This window comes from Tyto alba, unplaced genomic scaffold (genome assembly GCF_018691265.1).
Source record: "Tyto alba isolate M040663 unplaced genomic scaffold, T.alba_DEE_v4.0 Super-Scaffold_7, whole genome shotgun sequence".
NCBI classification, from domain to species: domain Eukaryota; kingdom Metazoa; phylum Chordata; class Aves; order Strigiformes; family Tytonidae; genus Tyto; species Tyto alba.
The window spans coordinates 32,842,192-32,864,912 of NW_024881328.1; the positions used below are offsets into that span (position 1 = coordinate 32,842,192).

The 22,721-nt window shown below is 35.2% G+C and overlaps 1 protein-coding gene across 1 annotated transcript in view; it reads left to right on the forward strand.

The window, feature by feature from the left end:
- DNAH7 (dynein axonemal heavy chain 7) overlaps positions 1–22,721 on the forward strand; it is a 119,956-nt gene that overhangs the window by 59,177 nt on the left and 38,058 nt on the right. Inside the window, 12 exon segments of the mRNA XM_042808455.1 lie at positions 199–423; positions 1,846–2,043; positions 4,172–4,327; positions 6,025–6,193; positions 8,728–8,854; positions 9,732–9,951; positions 11,151–12,023; positions 12,849–13,078; positions 15,168–15,498; positions 19,149–19,495; positions 20,628–20,808; positions 22,042–22,227. Of these exon segments, the coding sequence (XP_042664389.1) occupies positions 199–423; positions 1,846–2,043; positions 4,172–4,327; positions 6,025–6,193; positions 8,728–8,854; positions 9,732–9,951; positions 11,151–12,023; positions 12,849–13,078; positions 15,168–15,498; positions 19,149–19,495; positions 20,628–20,808; positions 22,042–22,227 (3,243 nt within the window).

Genomic DNA, 22,721 nt, shown 5'->3' on the forward strand with positions numbered 1-22,721 from the left:
AAAGGTGATCAGATGCTGATAATTAACATAATGATGTTCTATTTCACCAGCAGCATGGTTCCATTTTATGTACATAAAAACAAGTTGGTCCAGTGTAATTCTGCTGTGATTTGTGGCAAAGATTGCTTTGACTTAAATGAGTAAGAACTTTGTAACATGTAGGTACTGAAGTTATGTTTTGTTTTTTTCCAACTCCAGGGTATTTTTTTGTTTTCACTGATATGGTCTATAGGAGCTAGCTGTAAGGAAGATGATCGACTGAAATTTGACAAAGTTGTGCGAGAATTGCTTAATGGACCAATTAGTGAAGAGACAAGAGAACGATACAAATTGTTGAGCAGTATTGATCAACAGCCTTCAAAAGCTTTCACGGTGCCATTTCCAACAGAAGGAACAATTTATGATTATCGGTTTGTCAAAAAGGTGAGGATTACAATATAAGATGTAGATGTACATTTTGAAGTAATCTTTTATGAATGCTACAAGAAGTGTATTGTTATTGTACATTTGTTTCTGCTGCCTGCTACTTTTATCACTGAATAGACCAGACAACCCTCCTTGCAAGCAAGTGATGGTCTAATGTTCTGACTGGGACTTGCAGTACCAAAGACTGTCTTTTTGGCTACCAGAGTAATTGCCTGTTGTGGCAGAACAAGTTTGGAGCAAATAACCAGTTATTTTTTTCTGTTAATGTTTCATTCTTGATTTCTTGCAAGATTATTTTACTCTGGGTTTCAGCCCTTTTCTCAGGTGGAGGAAGCACTTGATATACTTTCAACCATAACTCTTTCATTACTGTAATAGGCTACTTCTGTGCCTCTTTGTCATTTTTTTCCTGGGATTAAGACATGAAACCATGATGCATCACTCCCAGTGGAGAAAAAAACTTTGTGCACTGGATCTAGTATGCTCAGAGACTCCCAAGATAAAATAAATGTACAGGTTTTTTTTTTTTTTTTGCATTTGTCGTTCCTGTGAGGTTCTGTTGCAGTACAATGAGACTGACTTCTGTCTAGATTTCAGCTCATGCAGGATTCCTGTGTCTACCCAAGAAAAGTGGCTGCAATTTCAATCAGTAGTAAAGACTTTGTCTCCTGATCATAAAAACATGCTTTTCTGGGTAAAGGGGTTTTTGTGTTCAGAGGTGGGAATATGCCCCATCTAAGAAAGACTCGAGAGAGCATTTTCTAGGAATTTAATATGACTTTTATCTCAAGATATGTATTTTTTGAGATAGGACAGGGCATACAGTTGTTTCAGGACTATTTACAGTTTTTGAAAATCTCCTTATATTAGCTTATTGCTGGAGAGTTTCGACATCTTTTAAGGCTCCTCTAGTAGCCTGATCTAAAAGAGAAAGCTTTGCTGTGGAGCTTCAGCACTAACATTAATCTGCCCTCAAATTCCATTGTTTAGAGGTATTTATTATGAATGAGTCTGTGAAAAGGCTGACTATGCCTTTTTACTGTATAAATTGAATCACTGAAACTAATTTTCTATTTTATTACCTATATATACACACTATATGTAATGTGTATATAAAGATAAATATTTTTCCATTTTATATATAAAATATATGTACAGATATAAAAGATGAGATAAAATCCTTCTCTTTCAGTAGTTGCCTGCTTCAGGCATAGGTGTTATGTTTCTTTTTAAGTGCTCTCAAACTGAAAGCAGTGCTTTCTAAACCAAACCTATCAAATTATTATATAATCTTTTAAAAACTGGTTGATAACCTCATCTGTTAAGTCACAGAAATTTGATTTTTTTTGTTTTCCATTGGTTCTATGCTATTTTTTCTTGTTTATTGTAAATATATGACTTTCATATAAATTAAAATAGGGAGCAGGAATTTGGGAACCGTGGGTGGAAACACTCAAATCAGCTCCTCCTATACCTCAAGATATGATGTTTAATGAAATAATTGTACCAACTCTGGATACTGTTCGATACATGGCATTGATGGAATTGTTGACAGTGCATCAAAAACCTTCTATATTTGTGGGGCCAACAGGAACTGGAAAAAGTACTTATATTACTGTAAGTACTTATAATACCAACATTAGACATAGTTATAAAAAGGGTAAGATGAGGAATAATTTGTTAACTTTTTTTTTAAAGGAAAATGAGACATGATTTTTTGGATATTATGAAATGAAATTATGAGCAACTAAAAATGCAGCTGTGTAGCAAAAGGTGGTAGTTTTTGTTTGAATTCTTTTTTTCTTCGCTGAACTTCCTGACTAAATTCTTAAGCACCCAGATACCCACTGGAATAAGCTGCTAATAGAAACCAAACACGACTGTTTAGTTTGGTTTCTGTACTGATTTACTCTGCATTGTGTTTGTAGATATAGTTGGGATAGTCTACAAAAGACTAAACCATTTCATAAGACATCCAGTCAGGATTGCTCAAAACAACAAGAAAAGAAATGCGTGCTGCTATTTTTGTGGAAGAGTTCAGTTGGTAACCTTTTCTAGTCAGATGGTACTATGGCACTTCCATGCACTGGTTAAATCCTGATACCATCAGTCTTTCTTTGGAGACTATTAAAGTCTGACAGGCAATGGAACTGTGCCAATAGAGCATTCATGTTGTTGAGGTTCACTTACAGAAATTTCCAAATTCAGCATTTTTCACTGGGTTCCATCTAGATCCATGGGAAAGTATACTTCTGAGTCAAAAAAAGGGATATGTGAGCAGAAATATGGCAAAGCCATTATTACATTTTTACCTATTGAGATTGTCTAAGTAAATCATGAGAGAAGGAAGAAGCTGTTCCTCTGAGCATCACAAAATGGATTTTATTTGTCCTTTTTTCCTCTAGTATATTTTTTATAGAGAATTTTGCTTCTGTTGATTGCTCCAGTGCAATCAGAATGAAGCCTGTGTACACTCAATTGTTTTGCAAAGGGAGTAAAAATTGAAAATTATGTAAGCATATAAAATAAATTCGGCTTCATGGTCTTGAATCTGTTATCTTCCTTTTGTGTGATAAAAATTAACTGTGAAGTTACTGACTAAGGACTGTTTAACTTAGTTTTGGTTTTAATTCACTCTTCTGAAATAATTTTGAAGAAAATAAATATTAAAACAGGAAGGAGATCTATTAATAAAAGACTTCCTGGAATATTGATGTCAGAAATACAGTAAAGCGTTTGTTTATAATGAAGAATATGACTATTTTGTATTGCCCAGTTTTATCTGAGGTGATAGTTAAGAAGGTGATATTTCTTGAGAGTTCAGAACTCATCAAAAGAATAAAAGAAATATGACCATTGAGTCACATTGCTCTAACGTTTCCTTAAGTTGTCATTGTTATATTTTTGTGCAGCAGCTCAGATTTTTCCTTCCAGGATAGAGATTAAACATTCTGCTGAAAAAAAACTATACAGTCTGGAAGGTTTCAGCTCAGGAAGCTGTTGACAGAGATTAGACTTGCCATTAGAGACATTGTTTTATATGCAGTAATGCTCTGTGGCAACTGCTGGAATGATGGATATACTCCCCTTGTGGTTTTACTCACAAGTGGGTAAGAAATGAGTTCCATTCAGTCTTACTCGAAATGCTTGGACTTTGATCTAGGTTTCCTGCAGAGGTTAAATTGCAGCGAACATAAGGGACTTTAGAAGGTAGTTAGCATTATAAAATACTACCAATCTTGACGGTAAAGTTTATCTTCAGATATTCTTGTTAGGCCCTTCAAAGGAAATATTCCTGGAAACTCTTCAAAACTAGGCATAAATATTTGGACCAGTGGACACTTTTGCAAATTTGGGGGTGGATTAGTACAGGCAATATGTATTAACTTTAATTAATACTATGAAGTATTTTGTGTGCAGAATATTAACATACTGAATTTATATAATGCATGGGTAGTTGTTTGTTTTTTGGTTTTTGGTTTTTTTTTGAGAAAAAATGTGAAAATGTCTATATTGGAGGTAGATTTTTTTTCTGATATACAAAGTTTATTATGTTTTGAATTATTCAAGAATATTGGTTCAGCTTATGAAATATGATTATTAGAGTTCTTAGAGATAAATTACTACTTCATCATTTTAAATGAAATAAAAATGGTACAAAAATGTCTGTTTGATTCTATAGCACTTTAGCAAATAGCAGTTTGTTTACCTACGTATTATTTTCTTCTCTTCACAATCCTTCCAGAATTTTCTTTTAAATAATTTGAATAAAGAAGTCTACAAGCCACTGCTCATTAACTTTTCAGCACAAACTACAGCAGCTCAGACTCAGAATATTATAATGTCCAAGTTGGACAAAAGGAGAAGAGGAATTTTTGGACCTCCTCTTGGGAAAAGAATGGTAACTGATATATTTCTGTATGTAAATAAGTATTTAAATGTAAACAAATATGTAAATGCATTATTTTCTAAACCGATCACAAGTGACATCAGGAAAGGATGCTCAGTTTGAAGTAAACTATCAGAGTCCTAGTTCTTCTAATTTAGTTCCTTGTGTTTCTCATCTTCTTTCTTCCTTCTCCCAGTAACATGCATCCTGTTTTAATCAACAGAATAAAGCATATATGCTATGATATGAATAACTGTCAACATCATTGTCATACTTCCCCCTCCATGTTTTGTGATGATATCCTTGAGATAAGAGTTCTGCATGGGTAAACTTGTTGCTGGTATGAAGTCATTGAGAAATCAATGCTGAGCATGAGCTTGGACTAGAAGAACTCCAAGGTTCCTTCCAACCTGGATAGTTCAATGATTTTGGAAGTGTTCAAGGAGATTTGAATCTTTTATGTTGTTATCATGGCTGTCTGCCAAACCCTTCAAGATCAAAGGAACTCTTAGTACTCAGAAGCTCAAGAAAGATAATGGAATAGACCTTATAGAACTTTTTTTTTTTTTTTTAACCTTTTCTCTTCTGTAGAAGTGTTGTAATGAGACTGAAAATTGAAATCTAAGGAGTTTCCATTATCTCCTTTTTTTTTTTTTTTCATTTTTTTCAACCCAGATTAAGGAAAAATGCAGCTTCTAAGGAAAATTTTAAAATTATTTTGTGTAAAATGCAGTGATGGCCGTGTATGATTTAATACTTGTACTTTTAGGATGCCTATAGACATTTTATATTTACAGTCTTGGGTTTTTTTCTTATTTTCAGTATTTCCTAGCTATTATTTAATAAATGCTTGTTATCAAGAGCAAAATGTGTTAATGTTAGAAATTCCTTAAGGAAGTACCATTTAAAGCGTTTTAAGGTCTTCTCCTGCCTCCCCCTCCAAACTAGCCTTTTAAGATGTATTTTAGCCCAGTCTTAAAAATGTAAAGATACTTTGAAGGGATAAATTTTGTCTTGATTTGTATTAGTCAAGAACACTTCAAACCATTTCAGTATGTGACCCAAATTGCAGTGCTAAATAGGATACAAGGCCCGTGATTTAACCTGTTTTTACCAAATTTCTACTCTCTATGAGAGAATGAGAAGAAAGTGAAATAAACTGCATAAATGTGTCTCTAGAACTTGCATATCAGTTGTATTAGGTTAGTTGTGCAAAGATGTTTCCTGATCAGCAGTGGCCAGTACTTCAGGAAGAGCAGTGCCAAGAAAGATGTAATATTTTATAGATTTAAAAAAAGAACCATAGTCTCACTGAAGTTTGAGATTTTTGTGTGTTGTCATGACTCCATCTTTTTGCAAAGAAAAGCCATGTAAGTAGCACAGTAAAGTTTAAATAGCAAGTATTAGGTTACCATTTTTCATTAAAACCACTCGGAAATAAGAAGAGAAGCAGTTTTCCTCTCCTCTATAGGTATGTTTTGTAATGGCTTTAGAGTGATACAGTTACTTCTTAGGTTTGATTTTTATTTAACTCAGCACCAACTCCACTAAGAGCTTAGGGCCACTTTTCAAAAACATGTATTGATGTGTATTACTCCCATTAATTTTAATGAGTGAATTGATATGCAGTGTCTCCAGAATAAAGTGAAATGGTGGCTTGTATTCAGTAAAATAAATAAGTGTATAATCCTTTATGTTTTTCTTTTCAGGTTGTATTTGTAGATGATGTTAATATGCCAGCACGAGAGGTTTATGGTGCTCAACCACCTGTTGAATTACTACGGCAGTGGTTAGATCACTGGAATTGGTATGACCTTAAAGACTGCTCAATGATTAAACTTGTAGATGTCCAGATTGTGTGTGCAATGGGACCACCAGGTAAGAGATGTGTCTTACATGTTTTTTCCTGTTTCTTTGGTTTCCAAAGGCTGAATGCTTATTGATGCATAGTTTTACAGTTTGGGTGTCTATGGCTAGGGACAGGACTCAAGGAACCCTTTCCTTGCAGGAAACATGAACAGCAGTTATAGTAGAGTGGTTGAGAAGCAGCGGAGAGACTACACAAGCCTGTCAGGAAGAAATACTGCTTTTCAGGAAAACAAGACTGTATCTACAAAGTATTTATGAAATCCCTTTGGTCTAATGAGACTCTCCATTGGCCTTCAGTCGATTTTATTCCTCTTCAAAACTTTTCTAAACAGCACTAATTGATGTTCTTAAACAGATACACCTTACTTTATTTGGCCAAAAAAAAAAAAAAAAAAGTAAAGCAGATGATGTATTTCTGATAGCCTGTGTCCACACTGACTATATGAGCTATTTAGTTAAAAATCCGAGTGGCATATTTTATCAGTTAAAATGAGGAATTAACGTTTCTTTGATGCTGTTGTGTTTGCTTTTAAAGAACCTATACAATCTATTTCCTTCACTACAGCAGGAATCATGTAACAGAATTTCTTTTCACAGAATTGTTTACAGCCCTGTCTAACATACTGCTGAAGGTTTGTCACAGATGAGCGTATTTATAGTGTTTAATCAGGCTATGATTGGTGCTTTACTTCTCTTTTCTGCTTCAGTCTTCCTGGACTTTCCTGCTTTCTTTTGTAGAGTTATTTGCGCATGCAAACACAAGAGCATGCCAGTTCTTTGCTGATACTACTTTTGTGTTTGGGATGGTGACGCATGCCCATGGGATAGAGGTCCACTGCTGTTTCACCTATCTGGTTTCCTAAAGAAGCAAAACTGCTTCTTGCAATCATTTTATATTAGAGGCAGTGTTCGTCCACAGTTCAAAGCACTTGATCTAAGTATCAGTCTGAGGAATAACTGAGCAGAAGGAAACTGTGAAAGAATTTTAAAATTTTACATCTTAATTTTTCCTAAAGCTTAGGTGAAGGCATGACTTGTACTATGATGCGGCATAAGTTAATTGCACAGGTCTCTTTTTAACTTTTTTTTTTTTTTTTTTGAACATCAGAAATAGCCAAATCTTGGAGCTGCTTTTTCTGTAAAGCATCCATTCATGCTAGGTTCCTGTTCAGGGTGATTGCGTAAAGTGACTTTCAACTGCTCTGAAATTGGGTCAAGCTTTCATTTCACAAGTCTGTAGCCAATTTTTTTCCAGTACTCTTCTGGTTACATGGTAAGAAATGGACTGATCAAATGTACAAGTTAGATCCTAACTATTTGTATCAAATATCACAGTTCAGCTTCAGGCTGAAGAATTTATTTTAGTAGCTTTGTACAGGGAGCTACTTCCAGAACTCACAAAACTATATTCTCTTTTCCAGCCCGTGTTTGTTTTTTTTTCTTTCTTCTAACAAGAAATGAAAATTTTAAATCTGTACTTGTATATAATGCTGTTGAAGCAAATGTAAAGCCATGTAAGGAACATTTAAAGCTATTTTGATAAAGTTAGGTTTAAATTTTATATTAGGAAAGGATTATCTTTTGAGTAAAATTCATATTTATATCCTAATGGCTTATGTAATTTTGGCGTTAGCGCATATGTAAATTTCAAGACGTGTTTTAAACTGCTGTGTCTGAGAGATGACCTTACTTGAGGTAGAAGGAAGTAGGATGAATAACTGGCCTTTTTGGGATAAAATACTGAGATTCCTCAGCAAGTAGGAATAATGAATACACAGTTAAATATAGACAATCACTAGTTCTGCTTGCAGTCTCAGGTGGCTGAATGGGAGACAGGTCCAGGCCAGAGTCTTTTAATTTCATTAGTGCAGGGTCATGCCTAAACTACAAAGTCACGTGTTTTAAAAGAACTTGCCATGCTAATTCATTTGCCCTTGGCTATGCCCCTGATGTCAGAGGTGGTAGATGGCCCGTTTTTCAGCTACTTTTTTCTGATTTGCTGCTATAAGAAGGTTGAACACACAGTACAGCAGCTTAACTCTGAATTCCAAACAGAAGGAGCAAGTACCTAGTAAATTTCTGGTTTATGTCCCCTTACATCTATACATAGCTTCATTTTCCAGATCACAATCTAGTAATAAAAACTGCTAACTCTACAACTGAGGATAAAATTTAAATTGATTAAGGTATACAGCATTACTTGTAGAGGCTTCTTTCATTGGGATGCTTTGAAAATCAAGAACATGCGTTTGGAGCTCATAATAAAAGTTTTCTTTTATAACAGAAGCATAGTTAAAACGGTGTCAAATGTATTTATCTGTAACTTGATGATTTCAATCTGTATTTTACAGACTATTGGTTATGGGAGAACAGATTGACACTGAGCTGCATGTTGCTTTCATTAGTTTTATGTTAAAGTGTGGTACTTTTCAATATAAGCCTGCTAGTTGAATCAAATGTGAATATTTGGAAAAAAAGTGCTGGGCTTTTACTGTTTTATTTTAAATTTTTCTGTTATAGTGTTATTGCTTTCTAATATTTAGGTGGTGGTCGAAATGCAGTAACACCACGATTCTTGCGACACTTCAATACAGTTACTATTAATGAGTTTGATGATGAATCTATGTACACAATTTTTTCTAGAATCTTAGACTGGCATCTAACAGTATGGTAAGTAACCTCTATGTACTGGGTAAAAACAAAGTCAGTGTTTAAATTATGGTACTAAGAAGTCTCCAAGATAAGTTTGTAGGACACTGCTCTTGAAAAGAAATTACACTCTTTTATATCCAGTGCTTTTTGAGTTATTCATAACTCTACAGAAGTAGAGCTTATCTTAAAATATTCCAAAGGTAAAGTCCTTGTTCTGAAGTCTCTGAGAGGTTTAGATTAGCTGAGTCTAATTCAGTTAATTGAGATATTTCTGTAATACAGTATTCTTTGATGTATAATAAATAGGAATAGAATTTGATTAGTCATTATTCAAAGAATATAACTGAAAACTGCTCTTAAATTTCCTGTGGTTTGAGAAGGCTTATTCTTTCTTTTGCCTTTCACCACCGCATAATTTTTAATTCCATTATTAGGAATGGACTTCAACTTTCATTATGTATCCATTCTGACCGTCCAGTCCCAAAAGATGCTCATATCCTGTTTCCAGACCAAGTTTGTGATCTGACATCTTCTGACCCTTTGAGGGAGAGTTGTCCCAGAAAACAGCAAGAGCTATTTGACCTGACTTCCTTGTTGCTGCTGTTAGCCATAAAAATGAGGGGGGGGAAAGGTTATAATTACCTGCCTAACATAGCCAAATTTGTCAGCATGTTCCACAGTTACTAGATTTGATTTGCAGAGTTAATCTGTTAATCCAGTGAGAGAACTAAGATTTGTAAAACTGCCTGTGAGGAAGTATAATCATAGAACTTAAAAACTGGCATGAATTTATAAGTAAATCAGCGTAGATACACAATATTATTTATTAATTCACATGCTAGTATGGTGGAATTATGAGAATTGTTCTTTTCTACCACCTTTTATAATTTGTCAGTTATAGCTTTCCATCACAATATGTAGAATTGACTCCACAAATTATCAATGGAACCATGCATATATATAAAGAAGCTATGAAGAATCTGCTTCCTACCCCAGCCAAATCTCACTACTTATTCAATCTCCGTGACTTTTCACGTGTTATTCAAGGGGTTTGCCTGTCAAGGCCTGAAACAACAGAATCTGCAGGAATGATAAAACATCTCTGGGTTCATGAGGTAAATCATCTAATAATAAGAAATATTAAAAATAAGAAAAATATGTTGATTTTTGTAATGCCATGTCCTGTTGGCTAATAGCTGTGAATTGATATCACATTTGTGAGAAAGGATTTTTTTATGGTGTAGGGACAGAGGAAATAATAATTTTTCAAAATATGAATCATATCTTAGTAGACAAGTTGATTGTTGATACCTTTACTTTTATGTAGTTTCTGTTTGCTGCTTTGAATGCCTGTACAGTCCTTTCCATTTCTCCTCTCCTCCTTCCAAAAAAAACCCAAATTAATGGTGAGAAGAACATCAAGTAGTCCTGGATCACTGGAAATTTTGAGTGATTTAAAGTTTGGTCCCTACTTTTCTAAAGGCAACCCAGAAGTAAAAAAAAAAAAAAAGAAATTCTTGATCTTCCTGTCTTTCAGTCATGATAGGTTAGATACTCTAAAGAAGCTCAAGTGAAACATCTCTTTTAAAAACAAAAGGAAAAAAATCCCCATATAGGCGATATCTGCTCTGTTGGGTTTTTTTATGGATTAAAAGAAATCAAGGTCATTCATAATTGCTGCTTTTTAAAGATTTTGCTATAGTTCATAGAATCAAGCCAACAAACATGAAGTGACCATGAAAGAGATCTTTGGTGATCATCTGGTCCATCCTACTTTCCCACAGCAGGATGACATAAAGAAAGGAACAAGAGTACTTTTTGCTGTGTTTCTTTTCTAAAAAATTCTTTTAATTCTCTAAGGATGAAGGATGTTCAGACTGCCAGGAAATCTATTAATGTTCTTCACTGTCTTTTTCATTAAAAACATTTTCTAATATCCAGCTGCAGTCTTCCTTCTTGAAATGCAAACCCATAACGTGTCCTGTCTAGCTGTAGTGGAAAGACGAACATGTTCCCTTCCTCTTTTCAGCAGCCTTCTATGCATTTATGTAATACTGTTTATAAATATACGTATGTAGATGTGTGTGTATGTATTTCTGTATGAATTTTCACTTTACTTCAGAAGTAATATTACTGGGCTCAACTGTTCAAATTAATTCCTAATATCTATTTTGTTTTTTACTATGTAGTAAAGTTTAAGGTATTTTATATTTTGAAGCCTTTTTCAGAATTGTACTTGGTTTATTATGTTTAAAAGAAGTATAAATTCAAGATCAGAAGGAACTAATAAAAGAATTAAATTTTTATTATACAGGTTCTTAGGGTGTATTATGATCGCTTGGTGGATAATCCTGACCGGGCTTGGCTTGTTGGATTTATCCAGGAAGTAGTGAAAAATGACTTACATGAAGACTTTCATGAACTTTTCCAGAATCTGGATTTCAACAATGATGGCAGAGTGGAAGAAGATGACTTACGTAGCTTAATGTTTTGTGATTTTCATGACCCTAAGAGAGAGGACACTAAATACAGGGAGATTAGTGATGTGGATCAATTGAGATTAGTTGTAGAGAGTCACCTTGAAGAGTTTAATAACATAAGCAAAAAGCCAATGCAGCTTGTCTTGTTCCGATTTGCTATAGAACATATTTGCAGAATTTCCCGTATTCTGAAACAGCCTCGCAGCCATGCCCTCCTTGTTGGTGTTGGAGGTAGTGGTCGACAATCTCTTACTCGATTAGCAGCCCACATGGCTGAATACAACCTTTATCAGGTTGAAATAACTAAAAGTTATGGTATCAATGAGTGGCATAAAGACTTAAAAGTCATACTAAGGAAATCTGCTGAAGGGGAAATGCAAGGAGTTTTCTTGTTCACAGATACACAGATTAAAAAGGAATCATTCTTAGAAGACATTAACAACTTACTAAATGCAGGTGAAGTGCCAAACCTCTTTGCAGTAGATGAGAAACAAGAGATTTGTGAACACATGCATCAAATAGATCGCCAGCGGGACAGGACAAAACAGACCGATGGCAGTCCTATAGCTCTTTTTAACATGTTTGTTGATCGCTGTCAAGATCAGCTTCATATAGTACTGGCGATGAGTCCCATTGGAGATGCTTTCCGTAATCGCCTTCGTAAATTCCCAGCTCTTGTCAACTGCTGCACACTAGACTGGTTTCAGGTAAAACCAAAACTTTTGTTGCACTTGTTATTCTAATGGAAATGATATAGAAACAAGACTTCAACCCTCTTACTAGAAAGTAGTTCTCTTAAGTCGAGTTAGCAGTGAAAAATAGCTTGAATTTTCTTAGTGTCACGTTTTAAATGGTTTACACTGTTAGAACTGTGATAATGGCCAGTATAGGCTGAATGCAGAATCATCAAGAAAATATCTGATTGTGGTGTAACTGAACATAACACTGTAGACATTGCAGATTTAAATATGTAGTGTTTTCTTCTATTACTAGGACTACCACAATCTAGGGTGCCAAAAAAGTTTGACACTGAAATAACTGTCAAAAATACAGACATCTTCTGATGCAGAGTATCAGATTTTTCCTCAATACTCTGGTATAAAACTGTATTCTGACTTATGTGCAAAAGATCTTAGAATATTTATGCTGTAGAATTTAATCATATAGAGAGTCTGAGGAACTTAAATTTCATCCAGTTTTAGAATGTAGTACTGTATCAATAAAGGTTATTTTGAAGAGGAAGAGCAGAGACTGTTACAGCCACACATAGACATACTGAAAATACAAAATTTTCCTTTTAGTAACAGTATTTCTATTGGATGAAATAAGGCAGTAGGCTTGAACAGAATCCCTAAGTCGTTCAGTTCTTTCCTGTTATGTTATTGTCCTATTTGATATTCTAATCATGAAGTAATTTCTCTGTGCCTTAGCAACTTTATGAAATTGGGGTAAAGATACCTTTTTTAAAATTTTTTGAGATCTATGAGTGTGAAGTACCCAATAAGAGAAGGATATTTATTAATTTGTTTTAGACATGGCCTGAAGATGCGTTAGAAGCTGTTGCCTCTCGCTTCTTGGAAGATGTTGAAATGTCAGAAGAAACTCGAAGTGGGTGCATTGATATGTGTAAAAGCTTTCACATGTCTACCATTGTTTTATCTGACTTATATTATGCTGAGCTTCAAAGACGCAACTACGTTACACCTACTTCATACTTGGAATTAATCTCCACTTTTAAAAGTCTACTTGAAAAGAAACGCACGTAAGGATTTATAATGTGACCTTTTCTAGAGGAACTCAAGTTCACTGAAACCCCTATGTTCTATCTCTTACAACTAATCTGAACAAAACAAGTGAATTGGTTTTAGCTAATTTAAATTGTCAGAATGGTCAATTATTGCCTCTGTCAGTTGCTATCCTTATCATCTCCCATTCTTCTGCCCCTGGGTGCCACAAAGGAATGTAGTGATTTGAGCCTAGAGGGCATCTGAGCACCACAAAGCTGCTTACTCTCACCCCTTTCCCTTCAGGAATGGGAAGGAGAAAATAAAGCAGAAGGCTCCAAAATCAAGATAAAGGACTGGGAAGGGTGGTTAGCCCATTACAGTCAAAAGACAGACTTGCTAGGGGAAGAACAATTTAATTCAGACACTAACAACACTTAACAGACAGAGTAGGACAGTGAGAAGCATTACCACATCTTAAAAACACCTTCCCCCCACACCTCCCTTCTTCCCAGGCTTCCTGATTTCTCTACCTCCTCCCGTCCAGTGGTACAGAGGGTCAGGGAACAGGGAAGGGGGGCTGCAGTCATTCCTGCTGCTCCTAGCTTCTCAATGGGAGGACTCCCTGCATTCTTCCCCCGCTCCAGTGTGGGGTCCCTCTCACTGGAGACAGTCTTTCATGAACTTTCTCCCATGTGAGTCCTTCCTATGGGCCACAGTGTTTCCTGAACTTCTCCAGTGTGGGTCACTCCCACATGTTACAATCCTCCCAGAGCTGGGGGCTGTTTCTTCCCACAGACTCCCAGCCTTCTTGCCTCTCAACAGCCACCTGCTCCAGCGTGGGATCCTCCATGGGCTGCAGCGGGCATCTGCTCTACTGTGGACCTCCATGGGTGGCAGGGGGACAGCTGGTGAGGGAATCTCTGCTCTGGTGTACCTCCCCCGCTTCCTCCTCTCCCACTCACCTTGGTGTTTGCAGATGTGTCCTCCTCAAAGCTCTAACTCCTCCCAGGTTCCCTTTCTTAAATAGGTTATCACAGAGGCGTGGCTACTGTTGCTAATTGGCTCAACCTTGGTGCAGAGGTGGGTCCAACTTGGAGCACAAGGAGCTTTAAGAAGCTTCTCACAGAGGCCACTGCTGTAGCCCTCTCCCCTGCTACAAAAAACCCCACCACACACACAAACCCAGCACAGATGGATAAAATGTAGTCTTGGGACACGTGCTTCCTTATTGGACAAAAAGTCTGACTTAATGCTCTCAAAATATACTTCCACTTCTAATATCCCTGATGACGTTGCTATATGTTGATTATATATATTATACTACCAAAATAATTAATGCAGCCTGCTTACCCTGTGGTTCTCTGGAGGATGTTGTGAGGATGACATCTGGGAAACCAGCTTCCAAATTGCTGGGCATCATGGGCTTGCTAGCAGGGTTTATCTGTGTTGTGTCTGTGCAGAAAGGACCTGTGTGCGTGTGCGTATCTCTTCTGTTCTCATGGCTGGTCAGAGAGTTTCTTTTTCTTTCTTCTTCTCATTGGTAAGATACTACCATAACAATTAAGACAAATGCTTAATTTAATCAATAGGCTGTGTGAAATACTGCATGCAGCAAGAAATTTCAGGAATAAAGGAATAGAGTTTTGAATGTAGTGATCCAACGTCTTTGAAATTTCTTGATTCTGACACTGTTGGCTGTCCCCAGAGCCATTCACAGTCTGCTGCTAAAATGATTTTCCCAATTATATCAATCCTATTTCAACCTCACCTCAACTATTAATCTTCTTGAGTGTATCCCCATTTCCTCTCTCTCCTTTTGTCTGTTACTACTATGCAATCTTGATTTTGTAGCTCCTGCCAACAGAGAGGCAGTTTAAAAATAATTTATTTACCTAGAAGTCATCACTTATCTCTATCCCAATCTCTGAGTATACATGATAGAATAGTTCAAGACTATGTCTCAAGTAATTCCTGCTATGTTTACTATTTGTTGAGCAAATCAAAGAAGATTGGCAGAGCATTTGATTATTCAGAGTAGTGAGAAATTTGGGGAATGGATCCCAACGAATGAAGTGATCAAGTGCTGATAAAATATCTTTGTAATAAAATACTATTTATTTTCAGTAAGGTGAGGAAAAGGAAAAGAAGATACGAAGTTGGCTTGGAGAAACTGGACTCTGCTGCGTCTCAAGTAGCCTTGATGCAGTCTGAGCTGGAGGCTCTGCAACCTCAGTTACAGGAAGCTAGCAAGCAGGTTGATGAGATGATGGTCATTATTAAAAAAGAATCTTTGGAAGTATCCAAAACTGAAGAAGTCGTGAAAGCTGATGAAGCAGTGGCAAATGAGCAGGCTATGGCTGCAAAAGCCATCAAAGATGAATGTGATGCTGACTTAGCACAAGCCATGCCTTGTTTAGAAAGTGCTCTGAATGCCCTTGACACTCTCACTGCACAGGTATGGCTAACAATGTATATTTATGCATTGGAGAGATACTGAGATATAAGTAAGCATGGAATATCTGCCTTTTCAGGTTTTACATTATACTTACACAGTTTTATAATTTAGAAACTTCTTGAAGTCTTTCTGTTTTAAAAAGCAAAATGATACTCTGTATTTTCTAGTGAAAAAGCTGTAACACTAAGTTTGTATGGACTACAAGATCAAATATTATTCTAGACATTTCAAAATTCATAGTTATAGAAATATTTTTACTCAAAAATTGAGAAGTTAGGAAACATATGCTTTTTACTTTCTTATTCAGAACCTGTCAGCCTGTCAACTAATACTATTATATCCGGTCTTTCAGAATCTAGAAATTGTGGTTAAAATTCTGTGTCTCCCTGTGTGAAGGGACCATGGTTCATAGGAGTATATCACTGGAGGCAGCCACCTTTGATTTTGTGGATATTCAGGGTTTTTTTGTCTGGATAATGTTTTACTCATAGTGGGATGAAAGGAAGTCTCCCAGATTGTAAGAGGGAGGATGGACTATATACTCCAGCCATTGTTGCTGAAAACAGGATTTTTAAAAACTTGCAAGGAAACCTTAGACAGAATGCAGGTGGTTATCTACAACTGTTGGTATCAAAAATTTTAGATTGTGGCATTATCAAATCATTGTCATGCTTTGTGAAAATAGTAGATGGCTACTTAGTCACTTCAAGGCAATTGCGTTATACTTGTGAATAACAAGAATGAGGCTTTGAAGGCTAATGGAGTAATACTTTAGCTGCTGTCAATGCTTAGTGTCTCCAAGAAGGGAGTAGTATAATACAGGAGTTAAAAAAAATGTAGTAGGAACTTCCAGATGAAAAAAAAAAAAAAAAAAACAAAAACCCACAGGTTTTCTCCCTCGAAATATAGTCAAATAGCATGATGAACACACACACACAAAATCTGTGTGTAGGAAAGCTTAAGTACATGTACAGGACTCTTGTTTTTGATTCACCCTTCACCCTGGCCACTAGTGATGGAAAGCAGAGCAGGGCACACATTGCAAATTGTGCTTGTAAATCCATGTACATGAATGTGCAGATTAAGTGCTTTGTTCAAAGAAACAGATCTACATGTAACTTTGTAGTGCTGAAATGAGTATCTAAAGTCAAAAGAATTGTGTACCTTGTGTGGCTTGTTGTTCAACAAGGATTAGAAAAAGTATAACAATTTCAAGTGTTATTTTGCTGTTGACATCTAAGTGTTGTAGCAATACACATACAAATACACTGAAATTTACAACTAGGAAGGGACATCTGTAAGGCATCTTCTTCCACTACTAATCTGTTCCACTTTACACATTTATTTAAGATTTTCTTCATTGCTTACTATTAATCTTACTCATTACAACTTAACCTTGTTTTCTGTCCTGCACCCTGTGGATGTGGCTCTTTATCTTTTATGCAGTTAAAGACTGTACTCGTTGATCTCACCACTTCCAGTTTTCTTTTCTGTAAGCTAAGTAATCACTATTCTTTTAGTCTTTTCTCACAAATCAAATTAGCTTTCCTGGTTATTCTTTCTGTACCTTCTCCATGCGTTCACTTGAAGTGCAATGCCTAAAACTAAATACGGTATTTCAGCTGTAGTTTTGCTGAATGCTGTGTAGAGTAGAGGGGGGGTAGTGATACATGTAGTTTGTCATTCATGCTAATAGCTGTATCATTTTCTGAAAATCACTATTATATAATCATTGATTTCCTGTTCTTTTTTTCTTTTTCTTTTTTTTTTTTTTTGTGCTAGTTTTACTATACTTTTCCATTTCTGCAATTTATCAAGGTAATTTTTTCCTGTTCTCTACTTCAGTGATTTGCGTTTACTCTCAACTTTCTGTTGGTTGGAAATTTAATAAATATATTGTATTTTCCATCCTTCATTTCAGTAATGAAAATATTACATAGGTCCAGACCAGTGAGACCTTGGTCAAATCTTTGCTGTATTGTGACAGTGTTAACAATTGTGCTAGTCACCTGCTCACAGTTAATCTTTTAGAGGTGTCCGATGCAAAGAGCGTCTGACGTTTTGACACTATATGTCATTTACTCATATCTCACCCTTTTCACTAAGTACCTAGCCAGCACTTTGCTTCCTTTTCTTACTATTACTGTGTTTATAGAATTTGTCTTGTTATACTTCATATTGCTTTTAATTGCAGCTGAATTCGAGTCTAGCCTTTAAAATAATCTCCTCCTCTTTTTACAACCCTTGGTTTTATTAAGTTAATTTGTATTTGTCCTTAATTTTTTTCCTGGAATGGCTGGCTAAATTTTATTGTTCTTCCTCTCCCAGGACTTCTCTGGAGATCCCATCAGCTAGTTTTCTGCTTCCCTTATTGAAATTCCCTGGCTTTTTTTACTTGCTCTTGTTTCCCTCTCCTGAACACTTAAGTGGTTGCAGTTTTTGGTTGTTTGGATTTTGGTGGGGCGCTTTTTTTTTTTTTTTTAAAAAAAAAAAAAGGCTTGTAGATCTGGGAACTCTATTTCATAGTTTCAAGGAAAGAATTATATTTTTTTTTGTTGTTTTGTTTTAAATCCAGTCTTAGCAGTTCACTGTTTTTTATGGCACAAATGAACTTTCCCAGAACTCAAAGGGAATCTCTTTCTATCCAGGTTGTCAAGGCTTTATACCTCAGAGAAACCATGGGCAAGCTCTCAAAATGTAACACTAATTGGCAAAATAAGCATGAAAATCTAGAAATCCTTTAATTTTTTGGAATGTGTATTCTGAGAAAAGCTCCTAGAATATTTGAATTTCTATGCAGAGTTATTATTTGGGAAGAGTAAGAGAGATTATTCTCCATAAATCTTCAGTTTACAGACCTCTTCCTTAATTAGTTGTACATATATATGTGGAAGTGTTTCATTGTTATTCTATATTTGCAGTTAAAACTTTGCTTATTAATTTCCTGCTATTTCTTATAGTATCAGTACTTCTTACCCAATGTTTTTTTTTTCCTTTCAGTTGCCTCTTCCCTCATTCAGCCCACTCTGGGAGTTTATTAACTGACTGGAATGATAATTGATTTATTTTCTGTACTTGGAGAACATAGATCTTTAGTTCTGGGTTGAAGGCAGCTTTTAACTTGTTACCTTAAATCTGCTAATCCATTGCTAATGTGGTCCTGTAAACTTGGAAGTCTTGTGTTAGAGCCTGAACTGAAGGATACAGCATAACACTGGAACATCTTAGCTCCCTAACTGAGGTGAAGTGCCTGCTACTGAATTTGGAGCAGAAAAAGTACAATTAAAAATGAATTACAGAAGAAATTTTTGTCTCCTCTAAAGTGTTTGTTGACTAGTTTTCAGATATTTTTCTTTAGACGTCAAGGTTAGTTTAATCTGCATAGTACCTTGAAGAAAGGGCTGGAAAGAGTGGAAAAAAATTAAATAAATTTTGCAAAAAGAAACTGAGATATATACGTCTGGACTATGCAAGCTTCTGCTATGAACATGAGATCAAAGTGTATTTAAAATTATCAAGTATGAGAATAGCAGATGTATATGGAAAAATATTTTCTTGACATAAAAAGGGTTATTATTTCTATTGTAATAGATTAAGTAATCCACCTATGTTCATAGGTCTAAATGTGTTTTTTTAATTATCATTTTAAGGATATTACAGTGGTTAAGTCCATGAAGAGTCCTCCTGCAGGTGTTAAGCTTGTAATGGAAGCTATATGCATCCTGAAAGGCATCAAAGCAGAGAGGATTCCGGATCCAACCGGTTCTGGAAAAAAAATTGAGGATTTCTGGGGTCCTGCTAAGAGACTTCTGGGTGACATAAGATTTCTTCAGTCTCTTCATGACTATGACAAGGATAACATTCCCCCAGCTTACATGGCTATCATAAGAAAACAGTATCTTACAAATCCTGAATTTGTACCGGACAAGGTTCGAAATGCTTCCACAGCAGCAGAGGGTCTGTGCAAATGGGTCATAGCCATGGAGTTTTATGATACGTAAGTATGTATAAAAATAATTTAAAAAGTTAAAATAAATCTGATTAACTAAATCTGTTTATTTTAACACCAAGAGATGTGAAATTACTTCTTACTAGTTGGAAATTTGTGAAAAAAAGCAGTCATAAAGATTCATTCATGTAAGATACCTGATGTTAAGGTGTAGAGCCTGATTTTCAGTTCTGAATTTTTCTGATAAGGCACGGGAGCAACAGTCTGTTAAGTTAGCTTCCTTTTAGAGTGCTGCACAAAATAGAGACATTACTGAAATGTCTTTGGAAGTTGCTGGTAGTCATATCAAGCCTAAAGGATATTTTTTTACACATTGTATTGGATGCACTGAAAAAGTATGCTTATTTTTGTATTTCCTGATTTGAAACATCTGGAACTCACACTTAACAGTAAATCGTCATTGGGTGACTAAGGTCAACTTGCAGTTTGAAAGTTGAGTCATGGTAGGTAATGCATGGCTTCATTTTGTTACTTGACTGAAAGATTAGTAAATGCATACTTGGTAGAGTTCTCAGTTTCAGAACAACTATTATTGTTAGAAAATTAACTAAAAAGATGGACTTCGAAGGAGATTTGCGACTTAAACCAGTATGGGTGTAGAATATTTTTGGAAAGATAAACAGTATGTTTTCAGTTACATGTTACTTTCAATATTCTTGTCACAAAAATATCTGTGGAGAAGACTGAAATCCCCAAAACTGGAAAATAGATCCTTGGATGTGAAAATCTGTTAATTTTTTTTTCATTTTGTGTACACAGTTGGCTGTATATGTGTGTACAGTGTCTGTGAGTGTTACTTAATATATATGATTATTTGTGTGTTTCTAATGGCACAAATTGTGATCACATGGGACACAATTTGGAAGCATGACCCTTTTTGCTTTTAATCATTACCTGTTATTACAGAAAAATTTGCAGAAACTGCATAAGTCAGTATCAGCACAGAAGTGATTAAGTAGAAACCAGTTGTCTTCAGATATCATCAAATTATGAAATGGAGTATTACATGAGCTACTGAGTTGCTGAGGTTTCCCTTCATCTTTACTATGTTAATTTTTTTAATAGTAACCCTGAAATGAGGGTATATCTTTCAGATTTTTATTCTTTGACTTTTATTTAGAGTGACAAAAAATGTTGCACCTAAAAAGCTAAAGTTGAATCAAGCTGAAGGAGAATTAAAGATTGCTATGGATGATCTAAGAAAGAAACAAGCAGATCTGAAGGAAGTTCAAGATAAATTGGCAGTACTCCGGCAGACACTGGAATCCAAGAAAAGGGAGAAGGCTGACTTGGAAAATCAGGTATATGATGCAAAAGATTAATTATTGTTCTACTGATAGCCAGAAAAGTTATTTAAAATCTGATTCTTTGTCAAATGGCATTTTTCCTCCTAGCTGTTAATATGTTGAACAAGTTGTACTTTTTAGATACCCATCTTTTTATTTTGGTGTAATGGTCCTGAAGTTATAATTGGGCAAAGCTTGGGGAATAAATCATTTAAAGTAATAGAAAATGTAGATGTTGTGAATTTACCAACTGATATCCCTCTCTTACATCCTCACTTGTATCTGCTTTCTTGTGAGGAGATAAATTTTCAGTGATTGTATTAGGTTTGATTCATCTATTAATTTGAAAGTCAGTGCATTTAAAGTGTTTAAAGTTTATTTATGCATTCTGTGCTAATGCAATTTTGAGAATGTTTTTGGTAAATTCTGTTCCTGACTGATAAATAACTGTTATGTGTACTGAAATAGGTATCATTTAAGGACAGTATTTTTTTTTTAGAGATTTGCAGTACATCATCTTAAACTTTTTTTACAAAAATAGTACTGGAAATGGAGTCTTAATTCTTTTCTGTAGTTAAAGCCAGTTCTTTGTGTGTTTCTTCTGCATCCTGATATGGTTTACTACACAGGCAATTTGTTACTGCGGTGTAAATTGTCTACTATGGTTACTAGAAGAGAGAGAAGATGGTAATAGCAGCAAGAGTTGGCATAATTTTCCTCCTATCCCATGGCTGAAATGTGTCTCTGCTAGATAGTAAAGAATTCTAACAGAGCTGGATCATATTTCTGTTAAACTATATTTTTTTTTGTTAGATTATAAACATGCCTGGAAAGATGGCTTAGTTAAAAAATGACAGCAGAAATGCAGATTATGTATTCATAAGGATGTTGCTTTGCAGAAAATAATGCAATCTCTTTAAAGTGTTTTTCTTTCTCTTATGACATGTAGATCATTTCCTTGACTATGAATATTTTCCATATCGTATACAGAGCTATTTTGAATTGCATGTTTTATACTGGTGGTCTTCCTTTATTTTGATGAAAATGTAACTGAATAGATTTTACTGTGCAGGTACAGAGATTGTTCTTTAAACATTTTCATTATAATAAGACGGTGCTTTCTTTCTGTTCGATGAAGTTACTTAGGAAAACATCCTCACAGGAAAATAATCCTTGAATGCTTTTAATATTTGTAAAATGTCTTTAAAGTGATTGAGTAATATAATCAGCATTTTTTTTTATTCTGAGGTTGATTTATGCAGCAAAAAACTAGACCGAGCAGAACAATTAATTGGTGGCCTTGGGGGTGAGAAAACTCGCTGGCATGAGACTGCCTTGGAGCTGGGAAGGCAGTACATCAATTTGACTGGAGATATACTTATTTCATCGGGAATTGTAGCTTACCTGGGAGCCTTTACATCCAGCTACAGACACGTAATACATACATTGATTTTTGTCCTCATGTTTTGTAATAATCTAACTTTAATTTTTATTCTAATACAAAGTTTATATTTTAAAGTTATGTTTTAATAGAATTCTTAAGTGGAACCGAAACTGTATTGTAGGATGTTGAGTTTTGTTTATAAGACTCTTGAGGGAAATTCTTCCTTCATTCTACTGTTAAGCACTTCTTGCTGTGTAAAGCATGGAGTCCTTTGGTTGCTTCTCTAAAGCAATTGCCAGTTATTATACCTCATGGCTCTGGATACTCCTATTTAATTCAACAGCTAAATTCTCCAAAGAAAAGAGATTTAGCTCCTATTGCAGCAATAGCATAATCAAGCAAATTCTGAAAGTAGAGTAATTCTGTACAAAAAGAGACAAAAGATACAGTAGCTCAATAATATAGCAGATTTGTGCCTGTAACTCTTAGTGAAATAAATGGAATGTCTGAATACAAAAAAATTTGACATGGCAGCTGATTTTAG